This window comes from Montipora capricornis, chromosome 11 (genome assembly GCF_036669925.1).
Source record: "Montipora capricornis isolate CH-2021 chromosome 11, ASM3666992v2, whole genome shotgun sequence".
Classification (NCBI taxonomy): Eukaryota; Metazoa; Cnidaria; class Anthozoa; order Scleractinia; family Acroporidae; genus Montipora; species Montipora capricornis.
The window spans coordinates 36,800,360-36,815,312 of NC_090893.1; the positions used below are offsets into that span (position 1 = coordinate 36,800,360).

Sequence of the window (14,953 nt, forward strand, 5' to 3'; positions counted from 1 at the left end):
TATACAATGATACAAAAATAATACAAATAGAAATTACCTACAAGAAACAATATTTAGTTGTGTATAGTGGCCAAAGTAGCCAATGAGCTTTCGAGTTGGTCGCTGTCATGTAGATATAAGTTGACGTTGGCCGAATGTTAAGCCAAGACAAAGGAGTTGAATATGTTTCCAGTCAATTTATGCAGTATACACTGTAACGGTGTAAAATGTAAAATCATCCACGTAATGGGGTAGTGTTTGAGTTACTAGCTCTGAAGCTCTTAGGGGTACAGAAAAAAAGAATTAAAGTAAAAACAGACATTCAACAGTCTTGTTTTGGAAGTTCTTTTAAGGAGCATTACACCACTTTTCGATCAAAAAAAAAAAAAAAAAAAAAGATGAGAAACGGACAATTCTCGTTGCACCCAGTAAAGCGAAGGAGCTCCAGTTAAAAAACTTATTCAGGCAATTTGACAGTAAACGTCAACTGTTTAAGGTAATTCCCTTGAAATTGTTCTATTATCAAACTTTTTTGGAAACTTGGCGTAATTAACATTCATTATATGTACATTAAAAAAATGCAATAAAAAAAGGGGGCCACCATGCTTGTTTACGCCTCAAAAGGCTCTTAAAATGGGGTATTTTTACTGTTTTAGTGTTAAAAATTCGAGTCACCTTCATACAGAATTAAGTCTTGGTTACTTCAAAGACACAAAATTTTATTTTGAAAATAAAGCTTCTTTTATTTACACAAGCAGTAATGGTTCATTTACGCCGACTTTGATTCCCTGCTTGTGGGAATAGTGCACTTTTTGGGACAGTTCCGTGGTTAGCTTGAAGTCTTCGCCTTGGGTAAAATACACCCAGTACGGAACTGTTTTCCAAAAAAAAAATTCATGTTCTACTATCAAACTTTGTTTCTTCTTCAAATATGTTCTTTATTAGACTGTTCTTAGCAAACACCTGAAAAAAAATCGGGAGTCATCGTGCTCGTTTGAGAGAAAAGGAGCATTTATTAGGCTATCGGGTTTAGTTTGAGCGAAATCTCTTACGTTTTGTATGCGCACGTGCTCATGTGCGCGCGCTAATGACGCGATCGTGCGCAGTAGGGATGCGCAATGCAATACTAAGGAATTACCTTAATCGGAATCCAGTATTATGTTGAAAATAACCTTAGTCGAAAGCGCTTCTTAGCTTCCAAGATTAAGGCCTTCTTTGCAAACTAATCTCCTTACCAATATGCTTCAAAAGAAAACCTTAAATTCAACCTTAATCTCTATCTATTTTATTCGCTATGTTCAAAGGATAAAATCACAAATGAAACGAATAACTGACACGTTTTTCCGATGAACTATTTTAGAACATTATCTAGTCAAGACCCGGCTTCGTTTTTAACACGGCAAAATTGCAAAAGGCAACGAAAAAATGAATTGATAAGACTCTTGTTCGTTTAATCAAAGTTAAGCGAAAGGAAAAGTTGCTCACCAGACCTTCGGGTATTTTTTGCTTAGTGAATAATTGTGAGATCAGTCATCATCCCTAAGCTGATAGCTAGTACCTTAGTTACAGAAAGTCACAAAAAGTCTCCTGGGTGATAACAAACTGCTGTGTTTGTTGGCCAAGAAGAAGTCACCGAATAGGCCGTTATCCAAGTGGCTGGCTTATTGCTCATGACTGATGATTATGGCCACCAATTCTCAAGCCACATTCCGGACATTTGCTTTCTTCTATCGCTCTATCCCTATCTGTAAAGCTGTAGATATGACCTTTATGGATAGGAAACAAAAACGAACAGTTGAACTTGCGATGAAACTAAAAGTAAGGGAAAAGATCGGGGCAGAGAGAAAAGGGGCATAACTGGAAAGCGAGTGAAAGCTACTAAGACCTTATCCGTCGATTGAAATATAGCACCACCTACGTTTAATGTAACTATGAGTACAAATTAAAAAAAGATTGATACCTCTTGCAAACCGAGATTGTGGTCCAAACTGTAAGTTACGGACCGACCTTTTTGCCTCTGATTTATGACCTGAGCCCTTCTGACCTCGCTTAGGCATAAAACGAAGATCCCAAACTTAGAGTAAAGCCCACAGGTTAATACGATATCTTTTTTTTTATTTCTGACTCTCCTGTGTGTCCGACGAGTTCGGCAAACGGGCTTTAGCTTGAAATTACTGACCGGTACTTCAAAAGCAAAAGAGGATTTATATCAAATCTTTTAAAGGCTTTTAGGAAAACTTGATCTTTACGTCACTTACCGTTTGGACGCTTGAATCAGTGTCCCTGTGTAAACCCCATGGACTTCGCGATCAAATCGTTCTCGTCCCTTTTTACAGTCAGCCTGTTAAGTTCGGGAAGGCGTTGTTCCCGTCTAATTCTTTCAATATGAGCCCTGTATTGTTCTTGGTGTTTTCTGTCTAAAAATATTGCAAAGTATCAGCAATTAAAATGTATTGCAGTTATCGCTAGTGACAAAACAACACTTTTTAAATTTAAGAACATGTTTCGACAGAAACTTCTGTCATCTTCAGTTTTAAATTACAAAGTACGGAGTTGAATATATAGTGTGAACCAAAATGCTAATTAACTACAAGAACAAAAGGAAACATGACAATTTAAAAAATTACAAAGAAATCTTTAAATTAACATGATAAAGTTGATTATTAAGTGTAGGTTTCTCCCATTGAATATGAATGGCTTTTTTTATCTTAAGTTGAAAGGTGGTAGAAGCGTGATCTAGGATGCTGAAACAGTCATTAGAGCACAAAGTGCGGCAATGCTCAGAATTCTGTAAATGTTTAAAAACGTGCGAGGTCCTATCACTGAAAGTGTGCTCACGTACGTGCGTGGAAAAATGCCAGGTAGTTTCGCCGACGCAAATTTCCCTTTCGTAAACGGTCGTTGCTATTTGAAGCGGTCGTTGCCATTTCTCAGAACGGTCGTTGCCATGTGAAACGGGCGATGCCATTTAGAACGGTCGACTACACATTCCACTTCAAAGAAAATTAAAAGAATCAAATTAAGAAAAACTATTATCTCAAATTAAGACCAAAAAGGGAAAAAAAACATTTATAAAAGAAAAACTGGAGGAAAAAAAGAGTCCGAAAATCTCAAAACTCGAACTCGGGTTCTTAGCCCTCACCCTAACTCAAATGACCGGCGAGACACAACAGTAACCGCAACCTTTTGAGTTCTTAGACCTAATGAGTGTAATTCAGAGCTAAAAAATGGCATCGACCGTTTCAAATGGCAACGACCGTTCTGAGAAATAGTAACGACCGTTTACGAAAGGGAAATAGGCTTCGCCGGCATAGCAGGCACTACAGCCCGCACACAGAAACTTGTATACCACACTCGCACGGAGCCCACCAGGGACAGGATCCTTCACACTGAACATTTTGCCGATTTTAAAGGATGAGAAAACTAACTTAATATCAATATTATTACAATAACGTTTGGCAAAATGGCAAACCTTCATCTGCGTGATAAAGGAAAAAAGGACCAATGTAAGGTAATATAATATATTATATTACCTTTTCCCTTATAAATATCTGTGTAATTTGCTAACACCGCATATTCCAACTGAACATTGCGCCTCTGACACTTTTACCTTTGTCCAGGATATTCAAGGTTTAACTATGCATGGTAAATTTATGGTTTCTTTTGACATAGTGAGTCTTTTTACCAACATACCTCTTGAAAAATGTATTGACCTGGCGGTCAAGTACATTTCTGATAGCAATCCTGATATTAAGTTAAGCAACACCGAACTTAAGAGCCTTTTTTCCGTAACCACCGCTCAGACCCATTTTTTATTTAAGGGTTCTTTCTACGACCAGATAGATGGTGTAACAATGGACTTCCCCCCTCCCCCCCCCCTCGCTCCTGTTCTTTCTAATTTATTTTATGGGTCATCATGACAAATTATGGTTGCACAAAAATTTCCAGGACTCCGCGATATTGTTTCACCGAGGTTATGTTGATGATACATTTTGTTTATTTCATTCGGAGAATCAAGCGCTATTATTTTTCAACTACGTTAACCTTAGGCACCCTCACATCAGATTTACTATGGAAAAGGAAATAGATCATAAGATACCTTTCTTAGATGTTTTGATCGACAATGACACTCATTTTACTGTCACTAGTGTTTACCGTAAGAAAACCTTCACGGGCCTTTTGACTAATTACTTTAGTTTTACATCGCGTTTGTCGAAACTGGGTGTCATTCGCACGCTTGTTGACAGAGCCTACAAGATCAACAACACTTGGTTGGGTTTTCACGAGGACATCACGAAACTTACCAAAATCCTTCAGAAGAATCTTTTTCCAGTCCATCTAGTTGAAAACCTTATTAATGGCTACCTCGCATTTACTCGCCATGGCTGTAATCCACCGGCTACCGTCTCTGACACTACACGTACCTTTTACTTTAAATTACCTTACATTGGTCCTTTTTCTTTTATCACGCAGAAAAAATGTTTGCCATTTTGCCAAACGTTATTGTAATAATATTGATATTAAGTCAGTTTTCTCATCCTTTAAAATCGGCAAAATGTTCAGTGTGAAGGATCCTGTCCCTGGTGGGCTTTGTGCGCGTGTGGTATACAAATTTTTGTCTGCGGGCTGTAGTGCCTGCTATGTCGGCGAAACTACCCGGCATCTTTCCACGCGCGTACGTGAGCACACTTTCAGTGATAGGACCTCGCACGTTTTAAACATTTACAGAATTCTGAGCATTGCCGCACTTTGTGCTCTAATGACTGTTTCAGCATCCTAGATCACGCTTCTACCACCTTCCAACTTAAGATAAAAGAAGCCATTTTTATTCAATGGGATAAACCTACACTTAATCATCAACTTTATCATGTTAATTTAAAGCTTTCTTTGTAATATTTTACATTGTCATGTTTCCTTTTGTTCCTATAGTTAATTAGAATTTTGGTTCACTCTATATGTTGAACTCTGTACTTTGTAATTTAAACTGAAGATGACAGAAGTTTCTGTCGAAACATGTTTTTAAATTTAAAAAGTGTTGTGTTGTTTCTAAAAATAATGATATGCCTGCTACTATCCAGACCTTATCGCCAGTGAGTAATTATTTCGAGATAGCTTGCCTGAAGTCGCAGGTTCTTAAGCTGGGAAAGGGCTCCTCGGCGGGGGATCAGGTTTAAACATTGAAATATAACCTACGAAATGCCGTCCATTTAGCAAGGTAACTGAAAAGTAACGAATTTATCGAGCTGGTGGGAATAGTTTCATTGGATAATTAGACACAACAGCTCATAAACCCTAATTTTTACTCACTTTATCTGCTTTCTTACCGATAACCTTCCCCGAATCCAATTCTTCTTTAACAAAGAAAACCTCCGCAGTGTCAGTTACTCCAAGCTGAATATCCTGGATGTCAAGCTGCATCTTCAGCATTCTGAAGTCGATTAGAAGCTGTGTTCTGTACATTTCCTCAGTGAGTTCTTCCCGTTCCTGGTCGCTGAATCGAACACGAAACTCCATCACCCGTTTCTGCAGTTGTTCCACTTTACTCTCAAGGTCGTTCTTCGTTTCCTGGGGCAATTCTTCAAAATGGCCTATATTAACTTTGAGTGTCTGAAGGAAAGACAAAAAGCTGATTTGGTTGTCAATCACGTTGATTTGATCATCCGTGAGATTCTTAAGATTCAGCATGTATTTGGGAAATTGATTAATCTCCTGCGCCCTCAATTTGAGCCTGGCTACTTCTAGGTCACGCTCACCTGATCCTTTATCTAGCACAATCTTTTGCTTTATTCGTTCGAAGTCTGCCAGGATCTTCTTAATGATGTTCCCGTACCTTAAACTGGTGCGGATGGGAACCCTGCATTTTGGGCAGAGCTTGAGTTGAACATCAATTGACTTCTCATCACGCGTTGTTTCCGCTTGGTCCATCCACTGATCCATCATTTGAACTTCAAATACGTGACCGCAGTCAGCCAGCTCCACGAATCTTGCGTCTGGGTCATCTTCGGTTCCGAAATATATCTCCTTCACCTCGTCTTTGTGACACTCCCGGCACTTCGTTGGGCATATTTCCCCACAGAGCCCGATACACGGGTGCTGGCACGGAAGTAACTTTGTGCACGGCTCATTGCATCGTGGACGATCGCAAAGCTCTCCGCACAATTTGGTGCATTTATGATGTAAGCACTCCCAGGTGCATCTCTCGTTACAGAGATCACAAGGGTCACCACATTTCTTTCCACACTTGTGCTTACAGAACAGTGGGCGGTCGCACTTAGCTTTGCATGGCACATGGACTCGACCACAGAAACAACGACTGCAGTCACCTAGTGTAATTGGAAAAAAAAAGTAAATACGTATTTGCGAATACTGTCTTCCTTCAATATTGAACATTCATATAAGATAAAAAATATTGCTAAGACTAATACATGTGCAATCTTGTCAATTTTAAAAGGTGGCTGACCATAGGATTTTTTTTCGTTATACATCACCGGGACTACCCATCGAAACCCACTAGTATCCCCCAATATTCTATAAACAATTAAAGGTCCCATATTTATTCCCGTCAGACTTACCAGCACAAGGATGTTCACATTTCAAGGTCACAGTGCAAGGTTCCTTACATGGAGTGCGCAGTGGATCAACGTGACATTTTGTCGCATTTTCATGTCCACATGGCCAGGTTTTTACACAGGGCTTCTGGCACTCGTAATCTAAGTGCTCTGGATCTACTGGGTGGCACATCATGTCACACACGTGACCGCACTCGAGTCGCGTATCACATGGTATGGTGCAGCCTCCATTTGGTGCCTTTTCAAAGTCTTCAGCACATGTGGCGTGGATCACGTTTTTCGGGTGGTTTTGGCACATCAGCATCAATGCTTTTCCCACATTCCCACGCTCGCGCATGTCCTTGATGATCGCCCTCCACAAGGTGCTCCTAGTTTCCAAAAGGCTGATGTTACCGATGCAGAAAAACCCTTTCTTGGCGCGGGACAACGCTACGCAAACCCGGTTTTCTGTCTGCAGGAAACCGATTTTGCCCTCTTCGTTGCTTCGAACAAGTGACAAAAGAATGATGTCATTTTCCTCTCCTTGAAAATTATCTACCGCGCAGACTCGAACTCCGCTGAAGAAATCTTTAGGTACAAGTTCCTTTTTGAGCTGTGTTAACTGGCCAACGTAAGCTGTTAAGATTGTTATTTGCTCTCTTTCATAACCCTGAAGGATGAAGTAGCGACAAAGAGCTGCCATGAATTTGGCTTCATGCTTATTTGACCTGCTCATTCCTTCCACGGTAAAATCCTGTAATGTAGAACAGTACAAATGTGTGTCACAACAACAAGAGGAGAAATGAAAGAGGGTAGAACAAGAAAAAGAGCTAGCGGACTTAGGCCAGAACACTTTTTTCCAGTAAACCATTTCCCTCTATTAACAAGGTTCCAGCAGTATCCCTAGAAGGTTAACTGATTAGAGTGTAATGAGAAGTGTTAGTTTTGTACCCCATATGAACCATGTGAGCGTTGGCCCTACCAATGGAAATGGACCCACATAAGGACAGGGAAAAACTCTGACCAGAGTGAGAATTGAACCTTCGACCTTCGGGTTAGATCACCGCTGCTCTACCGACTGAGCTAAAAGGTCAGACGGGAGCAGGCCGTGGGAACTGAAGATGTTAAAGTCACGGCAATGAACATGTACAAGTACAAGTAAGGGTTACGTTTTCACAAACGTTGGCCGTGTAGCACTTAGAGACGTAACTGATTAGAGAGTAATGAGAAGTGCTAGTGTTGCACTTCTCATTACACTCTAATCAGTTGAGTCTGTTAAAATCTAAAGTGCTACACGTCCATCGTTTGTGAAGACGTAACCCGTACTTGTACATGTTCATTGCCGTGACTTTAACATGTTCAGTTCCCACGGCTTGCTCCCGTCTGACCTTGTAGCTCAGTCGGTAGAGCAGCGGTGTTCAATTCCCACCCTTGTGTGGGCCCATTTCCACCAGCAGGGCTAACGCTCACATGGTTCGTATGGGGTACAAAACTAGAACTTCTCATTACACTTTAATCAGTTAAGTCTGTTGAAATATAAAGTGCTACACGGCCAACGTTTGTGAAAACGTAACCCTTTCTTGTATCCCAAGGAAGTCGAATATAAAGCAGCATTCCCGATTCCCGTTTAGGCTTCCCTTGAGTTTGAAACAATCGATGCGCGATGATCTCAATCCAGCGACGGGATCAGATAGTTTCTTTATGCACGCTATAAAATACATGTATTGCTACCCACCTCACTTTCCTCGTGGTCCAAAAAGAATACGTTACAAGCCACACCCTTAATATTGTCAAACTTCATCACCGATTCGTGATTTTCCAGCTTCGGATTGACGTAAATGTGCTCCAGCATTTTGGAGATTTCAGGTCGCATGCGATGCTGCAAACGCAGTCTTGTAAATGGCATTCCATTCTTCACCATTCTCTCGAATAGCGACACGTCCAGTTTGTAATGTATTGCGTGTTCGTAGACTGCGGGATTGGGGCGGAGTTGCTGATGATCACCAATCAGAATCACGTGCTGACATCCGGGAGTTAACGATGTAACAATGTGAGACTCCAGTACTTCAGCGGCTTCTTCAACAATTGTTATCCGCGGTTGCAAACTTTGCAAAAGTCTGCGATACTTGGCAGCCCCTAAAATTTGATAAAAAAGATTTCACGTAAATTACGAAGAAAAAGAGGATATCCATCCGAGTTTAATTTGTGAAAACGTTACTAATAAATTTCATTAAATTTTTCTTTTTCCTTAAGTTTTTCAACTGGCCATGATCGATCAAAGATGAAAACTGCTGTGTATTACCGGTATACGTAACAATCAACCTGAATTACTTTCAATGTTTAGGTCCGAAAACCGTAAGCAACGTATAATATACTTAACAGAAGAATTTGGTTCTGTATTAAACAAAGTAAGTTGAAGCCTTTGATTTACACCCCGCGGCCTATCATCTTAACCAATTGTACGACCAAGCAGCGGTGCAAATTAGACAATATACGTGAAGAACCTCTGCGCTTCCTAATCCTTGCATCAACAGAGCTTAGCTAACCTGTTGTAGTCATGCCAATGACATCGGCGCGCACGAGAATGCCCAAGTCCTGCATGGTTTTTGCTTTCTTAAGTCGCTCGACACCCCATTCAAATTCACGGTGGAGGTACGAGATCGTGCAACGGTAACGCTGGCGCACGTCCATCGCCCATCGTCGGTACAAACTCCAACGGTCACTTAGGTTCAAATTCCAAACATTTGTCACCTGTAGTGAAAAATGACAAAAACCAATAAGACAAGTGTCATTCCATTGCAGTTAGACTTTGATAAACATGCACCAGTAAGCTAGTAAATGCCACTCATAGTTATTTCCTTTATATCCCATAATCATAATGCTGCTTACCATTTTCGCTCTTTCATCTGACATGAAATCTTTTTTGCTCAGCTCTTTATTCATGATCCTCTTTAATTTCCATTTTAGTCGATGAGCCCTTTGTATTTGCCATTCGTCGTCGCCTTCCCCACTAAAAACATAAGGATTCACAACTTTTAGTTGTTCCACGTTTTTTCCCACTGACTTCGAACTGAACACTCTAACGTCATCATCGTCCAGTGTTCTCTGATCTTGCATAACATTTGCTTCGTACAGCACATGCGGGTTATCGTCATTGTCTTCATTCTCTGCTTCTAGTGGCTCTGCTTCTTCTACTTCCGCTTCCGCTAGCATTTCAGGCCCCTCTTGATAGAAAACGAAATAATAGAAGGGATTTCTGTTTTGCTTTTTTCTCAAAGAAGAGTAACAATAATATCCCTGCATATTCGTAAAAAAAATAAAGGAAGACATGAAAGGAACACATGTTATTAAATAAATTTTATAATTCCTGAGGCTTTGTGTAAAATAGATGTCTGTATTTGCTGTGGGAAAATCCGAGTCCCCGGTATAGCTTCGACTACTCAGATAATCAGTGAAAAAAGTGCTAGGCCCAGTATGATTAAGGTATGATTAATGTAGACCTTATACCGAACTCTACTCTATCGCCGATAACAAACGGTTATTGCTCTCCAAAGCAGTAGCCAAGTAAAGTTGTTTTGTCTTAGTCCTCCAGAGAAATTGGGGTAGAGGACTTACAGGAGTCTTTTCAACGTCGTTGATGGGAATGTAACGGCCACAGAAGAGAGGAGGAAATTGCAAACAAGCAAGAAAATAGATGAAGTGGTCACAAATAGCGGTCCTGTCATTCCTCGGAAATTGGATTCTGCATATGGTGAAGAAATAGGTCCTGGCTCACCGACTACTTCAGTTCTGATAACGACAAAGAGTAGACTAAACAGAAGTTTAATTTATTTTAAGTTCTCTATAATTGAATTCCTTACCTCCTTGGCTGGCCTGATTGGCTGAGTTCACAGACAGCTGCAGCCACTGCAACATAGCACTCAGTTTATGCCCTGCAGTTTCAACGAAAGGCTGCCTCAAAGACTTGTAATGATCCTTTGTCATGCTCATGGCGCGATAACACAACTCGTCTTCATGGAGAACGTTCTCAAGACATTCCTGTAAACCTTGGGTTGCAGTTTCTAATCGTTCAACAGCGCGGTCCATTAGCACATGAGCTTCGTAAAAAGCTCTTCTGATGTAAAAGGGCACTGATTTCTTCTGTCAAGCAAAGAGAAACCGAAAGTCAAACGTTTGCTGAAATAAACAGGACTCTACATGCTACCCTTGTCTCTCTCTAGAAAATACAGGAACTCTCGGTGAGAAATCGAAACAGCTATTTTCTAAGAACTGCTAATAGACAAACCAAGCAAATAGGCTTCCTTGTCAGCTTGATTAAAAAATAATGTTGCTCGCCGGCAGATAAAGAGGAATAATTGGAACATAGAGGGATGGCAAAAAAATTCTTTCGGAAATCTAAAAAAAATTGCTATAGAGCAGTATCTCTCATCCAGGAAAAACTTATTTCATGCCAGGAAACCTGAGTTAAGACCTGAAATCAAGCTCTAGAGTCACCAGAGCTTGATATGGAGCCACTCTGTTCCGACCTTTACTGAAACGGAATTTACACTATATGGTTTACCTATCGTGTTTTGTTTCCCCTACCCCTTTCCAGTAAATTTACCAGTGTACCCTCACCTTGTGCATTTCGTGCTTCAATTGTGAAAGACTGCATGCCTGCATAGTCTTGCTCTGACTCCTCCCCCCAACTCGAACAATCCCATCTGAGTGAAACTTATGGATTCCTTCCAGAAACTGATCGAGTGCGTGGTTTGTGTAGCAGACAACTAGGATTGGGCGATGCTCTGGGCCGTAGATAGTGTCCCACTTCTCCTTGTTATGCAACAATACATTGGCAATCTGCCAAGAAACAAAGTTTGTCTTTTGTTGCTAGCTCGTGCAGCCCTATAAGACCTTTTCACAAAATCATTCAAATCAAACAGAAATCTGTATTAGTAGTAGAGAACAAAGAAATCATATTTTGTTCGAACCTCCATTAACGGCCGCCTCAATACAATGGCCACTATTTTTGGTCCCGGCAGGCGTTCCATACATTCAATTTTATTTCAACCTCTTAACAACGGCCACCTCTCCACCACTAAAGCACGTCCAAACTGCCAACATAACCTCTCGACAACGGCCAGTTAATCAACGATTGACGAACGATGCAAAAGCCCATTTATTGTAAAAGGTGACGTAAATTGTCTTTGTTTTTGTTTGATTCTTGTATTTTAACGATATATTTTGCTCGTGTTTCGTGTTAACATGGTACAGTAACCATTTTTTAAGATAAAAAGTTGTACCCACGAAAATATGCAAGTTTCATATTACACCGTTACCTAACCAAAACGGCCACCTCTCTACAACGAACACTTCCTCTGTCCTCAAGCTGACAGTTGTGGAGAGGTTCCTCTAATGTATTTAAGAAATAGAAAACGTGTACCGTGTTTCTATCGTGTTATAGAAACACGAGTGGAAGTTTGAGAAAAAAGAAAAATGGTGTGGAAACACGAGCCACAGGTGAGTGTCTCCACAGCCTTTTCGAGTTCTCGCAAACTTTCACGAGCGTTTCCACAGCTCGATAGAAACACGGAGAACATGTTTTCTATTTCTTTCAGAAAACACCGCGACGAAAAAGAGGAAAACAATTTGTTAACTTTGAATATCAAAATGTAAGTTCTCTTTGCTCGCGCCATCATTACTTCAACAGTTTGTGCCAGTTCTGTGCTTGTGCCGAGTTATAGAACCACGATTTTAAACAAATCAGCGCGTAATTTCTTAGGGCTGTTTTCTAAATCAGATTTAACGTCAACAATTGGCCTTGAAAATATATTGTAGAACTTTTAAATTGATTTTAAAATCAATCTAAACTGAGTCGCTTTTATTCTACCTTCAATCCTATGTACGTCTTTCCAGTCCCTGGTGGTCCTTGAATGACCGTAAATTCTTTGGTCAGAGCCATTTGTAGAGCCTTGAACTGAGAGTCATCGAGACCCAGATCTTCCGCAGACGGCCAGGAGGCTAGGTTCAGGACTGGAACATTAGTTGCTTCATGGAATATAAAGTGAAAGTTGTAAGCTGTAAGACTGGAGAGTTTTCAAACAAAACACATCGGTTTTAGATGTTTATCTTAGTCAAACTAAAATCTCGATCCTGCGCTATCCTGACAACATCATATAGTATTAGTAGTCAAGTGCTTGGTTATCCGGTGACGTTACGTAATATAAAATCATGGCATGATAATTTCTAGCCGTTTGGATGGGCGAAAACAAGATTTTTGTCTGTCGCTTATTGTGTATTACTGGGATAATTATGCAAATCAAAATAACTTGCACTTACCCCGTCGAAACCTAACTCTCATGTTTAGGTCTGCGAGTCGTGACCTCAAAGACTGGCGAGAACTGCTGAAGTAAGGCAACACTTCAGTATCAAATTAGATTATTTCACGAAACGAATGCCAGTTAAGGTTTATCTTTCAAACTCGCGTGACAATCGTCGCGGTGAAACGATTTACCTGCAAATGTTGTAGAGGCTGGCAACCTGAATGTGTTTAAGAAATCTCTGAAATCGTTTTTACGTATTTTATAAACTAAATTTTAAATCTTTAGCCTGTATTTATATTTGTGATGGAATCTTTGGTATTAGCTTTTAATACATGTCTTATTTGAGGGAGTCTTTTTACATAGGGTCCACCTCCTTAAACTCCTTTTCAGGGTGCTTTTTGTATTTATTTTAGTTTTAATCTCTGAATAACGTCCTGTGTGTATGTAGGTATACGTCAGTGCGTTCCTTTGGGGTGATCTGCATCAGGATCAGTGAAACATGATCACTCGGATCATGGTGCATCAAAGGAACCGTTTCCTCGGCTTTGAAGAGCTGTGATTCGAGGAATCATGGATAACTGATTCTGATCCAGATCACCCACCCTGCATGTATGTACCGGTATGTTAGGTGCAGCAAACTTCTCTCATTCTTCTTCAGGCTACTTTCGCAAGAAAAATGACTAGAATCACAAGAGAACAAAAGAGGTAGTCAGTAACTTTTATAAGCCTTTAAATCTCATTTCTAATTTTGAAGCCAAGGATTGCACGATTGGCAACAATTATTAGTTCGGTTAAACAACACTGCAAGTCTTATCACTTATGTACTTACTTGTCCTCATGGATGACTACCCTGACTTAAAAAACGCGGGCACATCATCCAACTTCATATCACTTGCAATTTAAATTGGATAATGATTGCCTGTAGAGAGGTAACAATAGCCAAAAATCGGAGAGCGTGCGACGTTTTCTTCGATTTTCGCCTACGTCTTCTATATCTTCAAATAGTATTCCTACCTTCTCTCCTTCATGATTGGCCTAAGATCAAAGGTCAATGGTCCTTGAAACCTGTCATTCAAGTAGGCTGGTGGTTCAACTTCTTTCTGGCAATTGACGATGTAATTCTGTTTTCAAAAAGGGGACATTAGAGGGTACGTTAACAATGTCATCCCAAAAAGATCGGGAAAACAAGAATACCTTTCCAATAATTTGAAGGGATTCACAGCGTACGATGGTACACGTAAGCTTAGACGTGATCTACATTAATATGGAGGTTTTTGTTGTCCATCAATGCTCTGTCGAAAGGCTGGCATGACAACAAATTACATACCACTGGGCTGAAGAGAGCAACAGTTCCGTTTCCTATAGCTAGCTACGTATACCGGAGAACCGCAGGAAAAGTGAACAAAAGCTTTTTAAACCTTAGCAAGCCCTCCAAACTACCCAACTAGTCAATAAAGAAAAGCTTGAAATGGAAACATTCCTGTTGTGTTTGGCCGTCTGGTTCACTTGATTACATGATGTAAATAACAACCAAATAACTACATTTTAAGCGAAGAAATATGTACTTATAAACGGGAGAAAGGTTGGGTCGGTCACCTGGAAAGGTAGGTCCGCAGGAGTAATTTCTTTGAGTCCATCAAGGACATGACGATAGGCTTCAAAGAAAACAGTGCTCTCTACCATCTGATATACGTCACCATCTTCAAGTTCCGCATGATAATATAAGCGGATGAACTGTATGTCCACTATACCCTAGACAGGAGAAATGGACAGTTTTTTACACCCGGGTTACAGGACGTAAAAGATAGGAAAGGGTAAAGAATATTGTGCTTACGGGAGTGTGCCGTTCTCAAGAACAAGTCTTTCTGCAGCACCGGCATGACTATATTAAAAACTCATGATATACATGGCTCAGGATTACTTCTATAAGACGTGTAAACCTGATCTCAAGTAATAGTCACAAGTTGTACACTTAAGACAGAGAAACCAACTACTGTCTTGTTAAGGGACATTACCATGGGTTAAAGTTAAGAATGTCCTCGTCGATAAACTCGATTTTGAATCTGCTCCAGAAATTGAACGTGTTCATCGCACAGGTCGTGCTAGGAGGCATGATGGAACTCG

The 14,953-nt window shown here is 40.3% G+C and overlaps 1 protein-coding gene across 3 annotated transcripts in view; it reads right to left on the bottom strand.

Annotated features, from left to right (window-relative positions):
- Window positions 1-677: 677 nt before the first annotated feature.
- Window positions 678-14,953, bottom strand: part of LOC138023664 (NFX1-type zinc finger-containing protein 1-like) — a 20,631-nt gene continuing 6,355 nt past the window's right edge. Inside the window, exons 4-17 of one of the 3 annotated variants that reach the window (XM_068870706.1) lie at window positions 14,426-14,581; window positions 13,844-13,950; window positions 13,447-13,509; window positions 12,846-12,907; window positions 12,397-12,554; window positions 11,145-11,366; window positions 10,388-10,667; window positions 9,417-9,751; window positions 9,074-9,278; window positions 8,263-8,663; window positions 6,552-7,281; window positions 5,304-6,302; window positions 2,238-2,396; window positions 678-1,745 (exon numbers count right to left, since the gene is read on the bottom strand). In XM_068870706.1, the coding sequence (XP_068726807.1) occupies window positions 2,254-2,396; window positions 5,304-6,302; window positions 6,552-7,281; window positions 8,263-8,663; window positions 9,074-9,278; window positions 9,417-9,751; window positions 10,388-10,667; window positions 11,145-11,366; window positions 12,397-12,554; window positions 12,846-12,907; window positions 13,447-13,509; window positions 13,844-13,950; window positions 14,426-14,581 (3,861 nt within the window). In that variant the 3' untranslated portion in view covers window positions 678-1,745; window positions 2,238-2,253. Of the gene's footprint in view, window positions 1,746-2,237; window positions 2,397-5,303; window positions 6,303-6,551; window positions 7,282-8,262; window positions 8,664-9,073; window positions 9,279-9,416; window positions 9,752-10,387; window positions 10,668-11,144; window positions 11,367-12,396; window positions 12,555-12,845; window positions 12,908-13,446; window positions 13,510-13,843; window positions 13,951-14,425; window positions 14,582-14,953 lie in introns of those variants that run through there. The other 2 variants (XM_068870707.1, XM_068870708.1) reach the window with 2 other exon arrangements.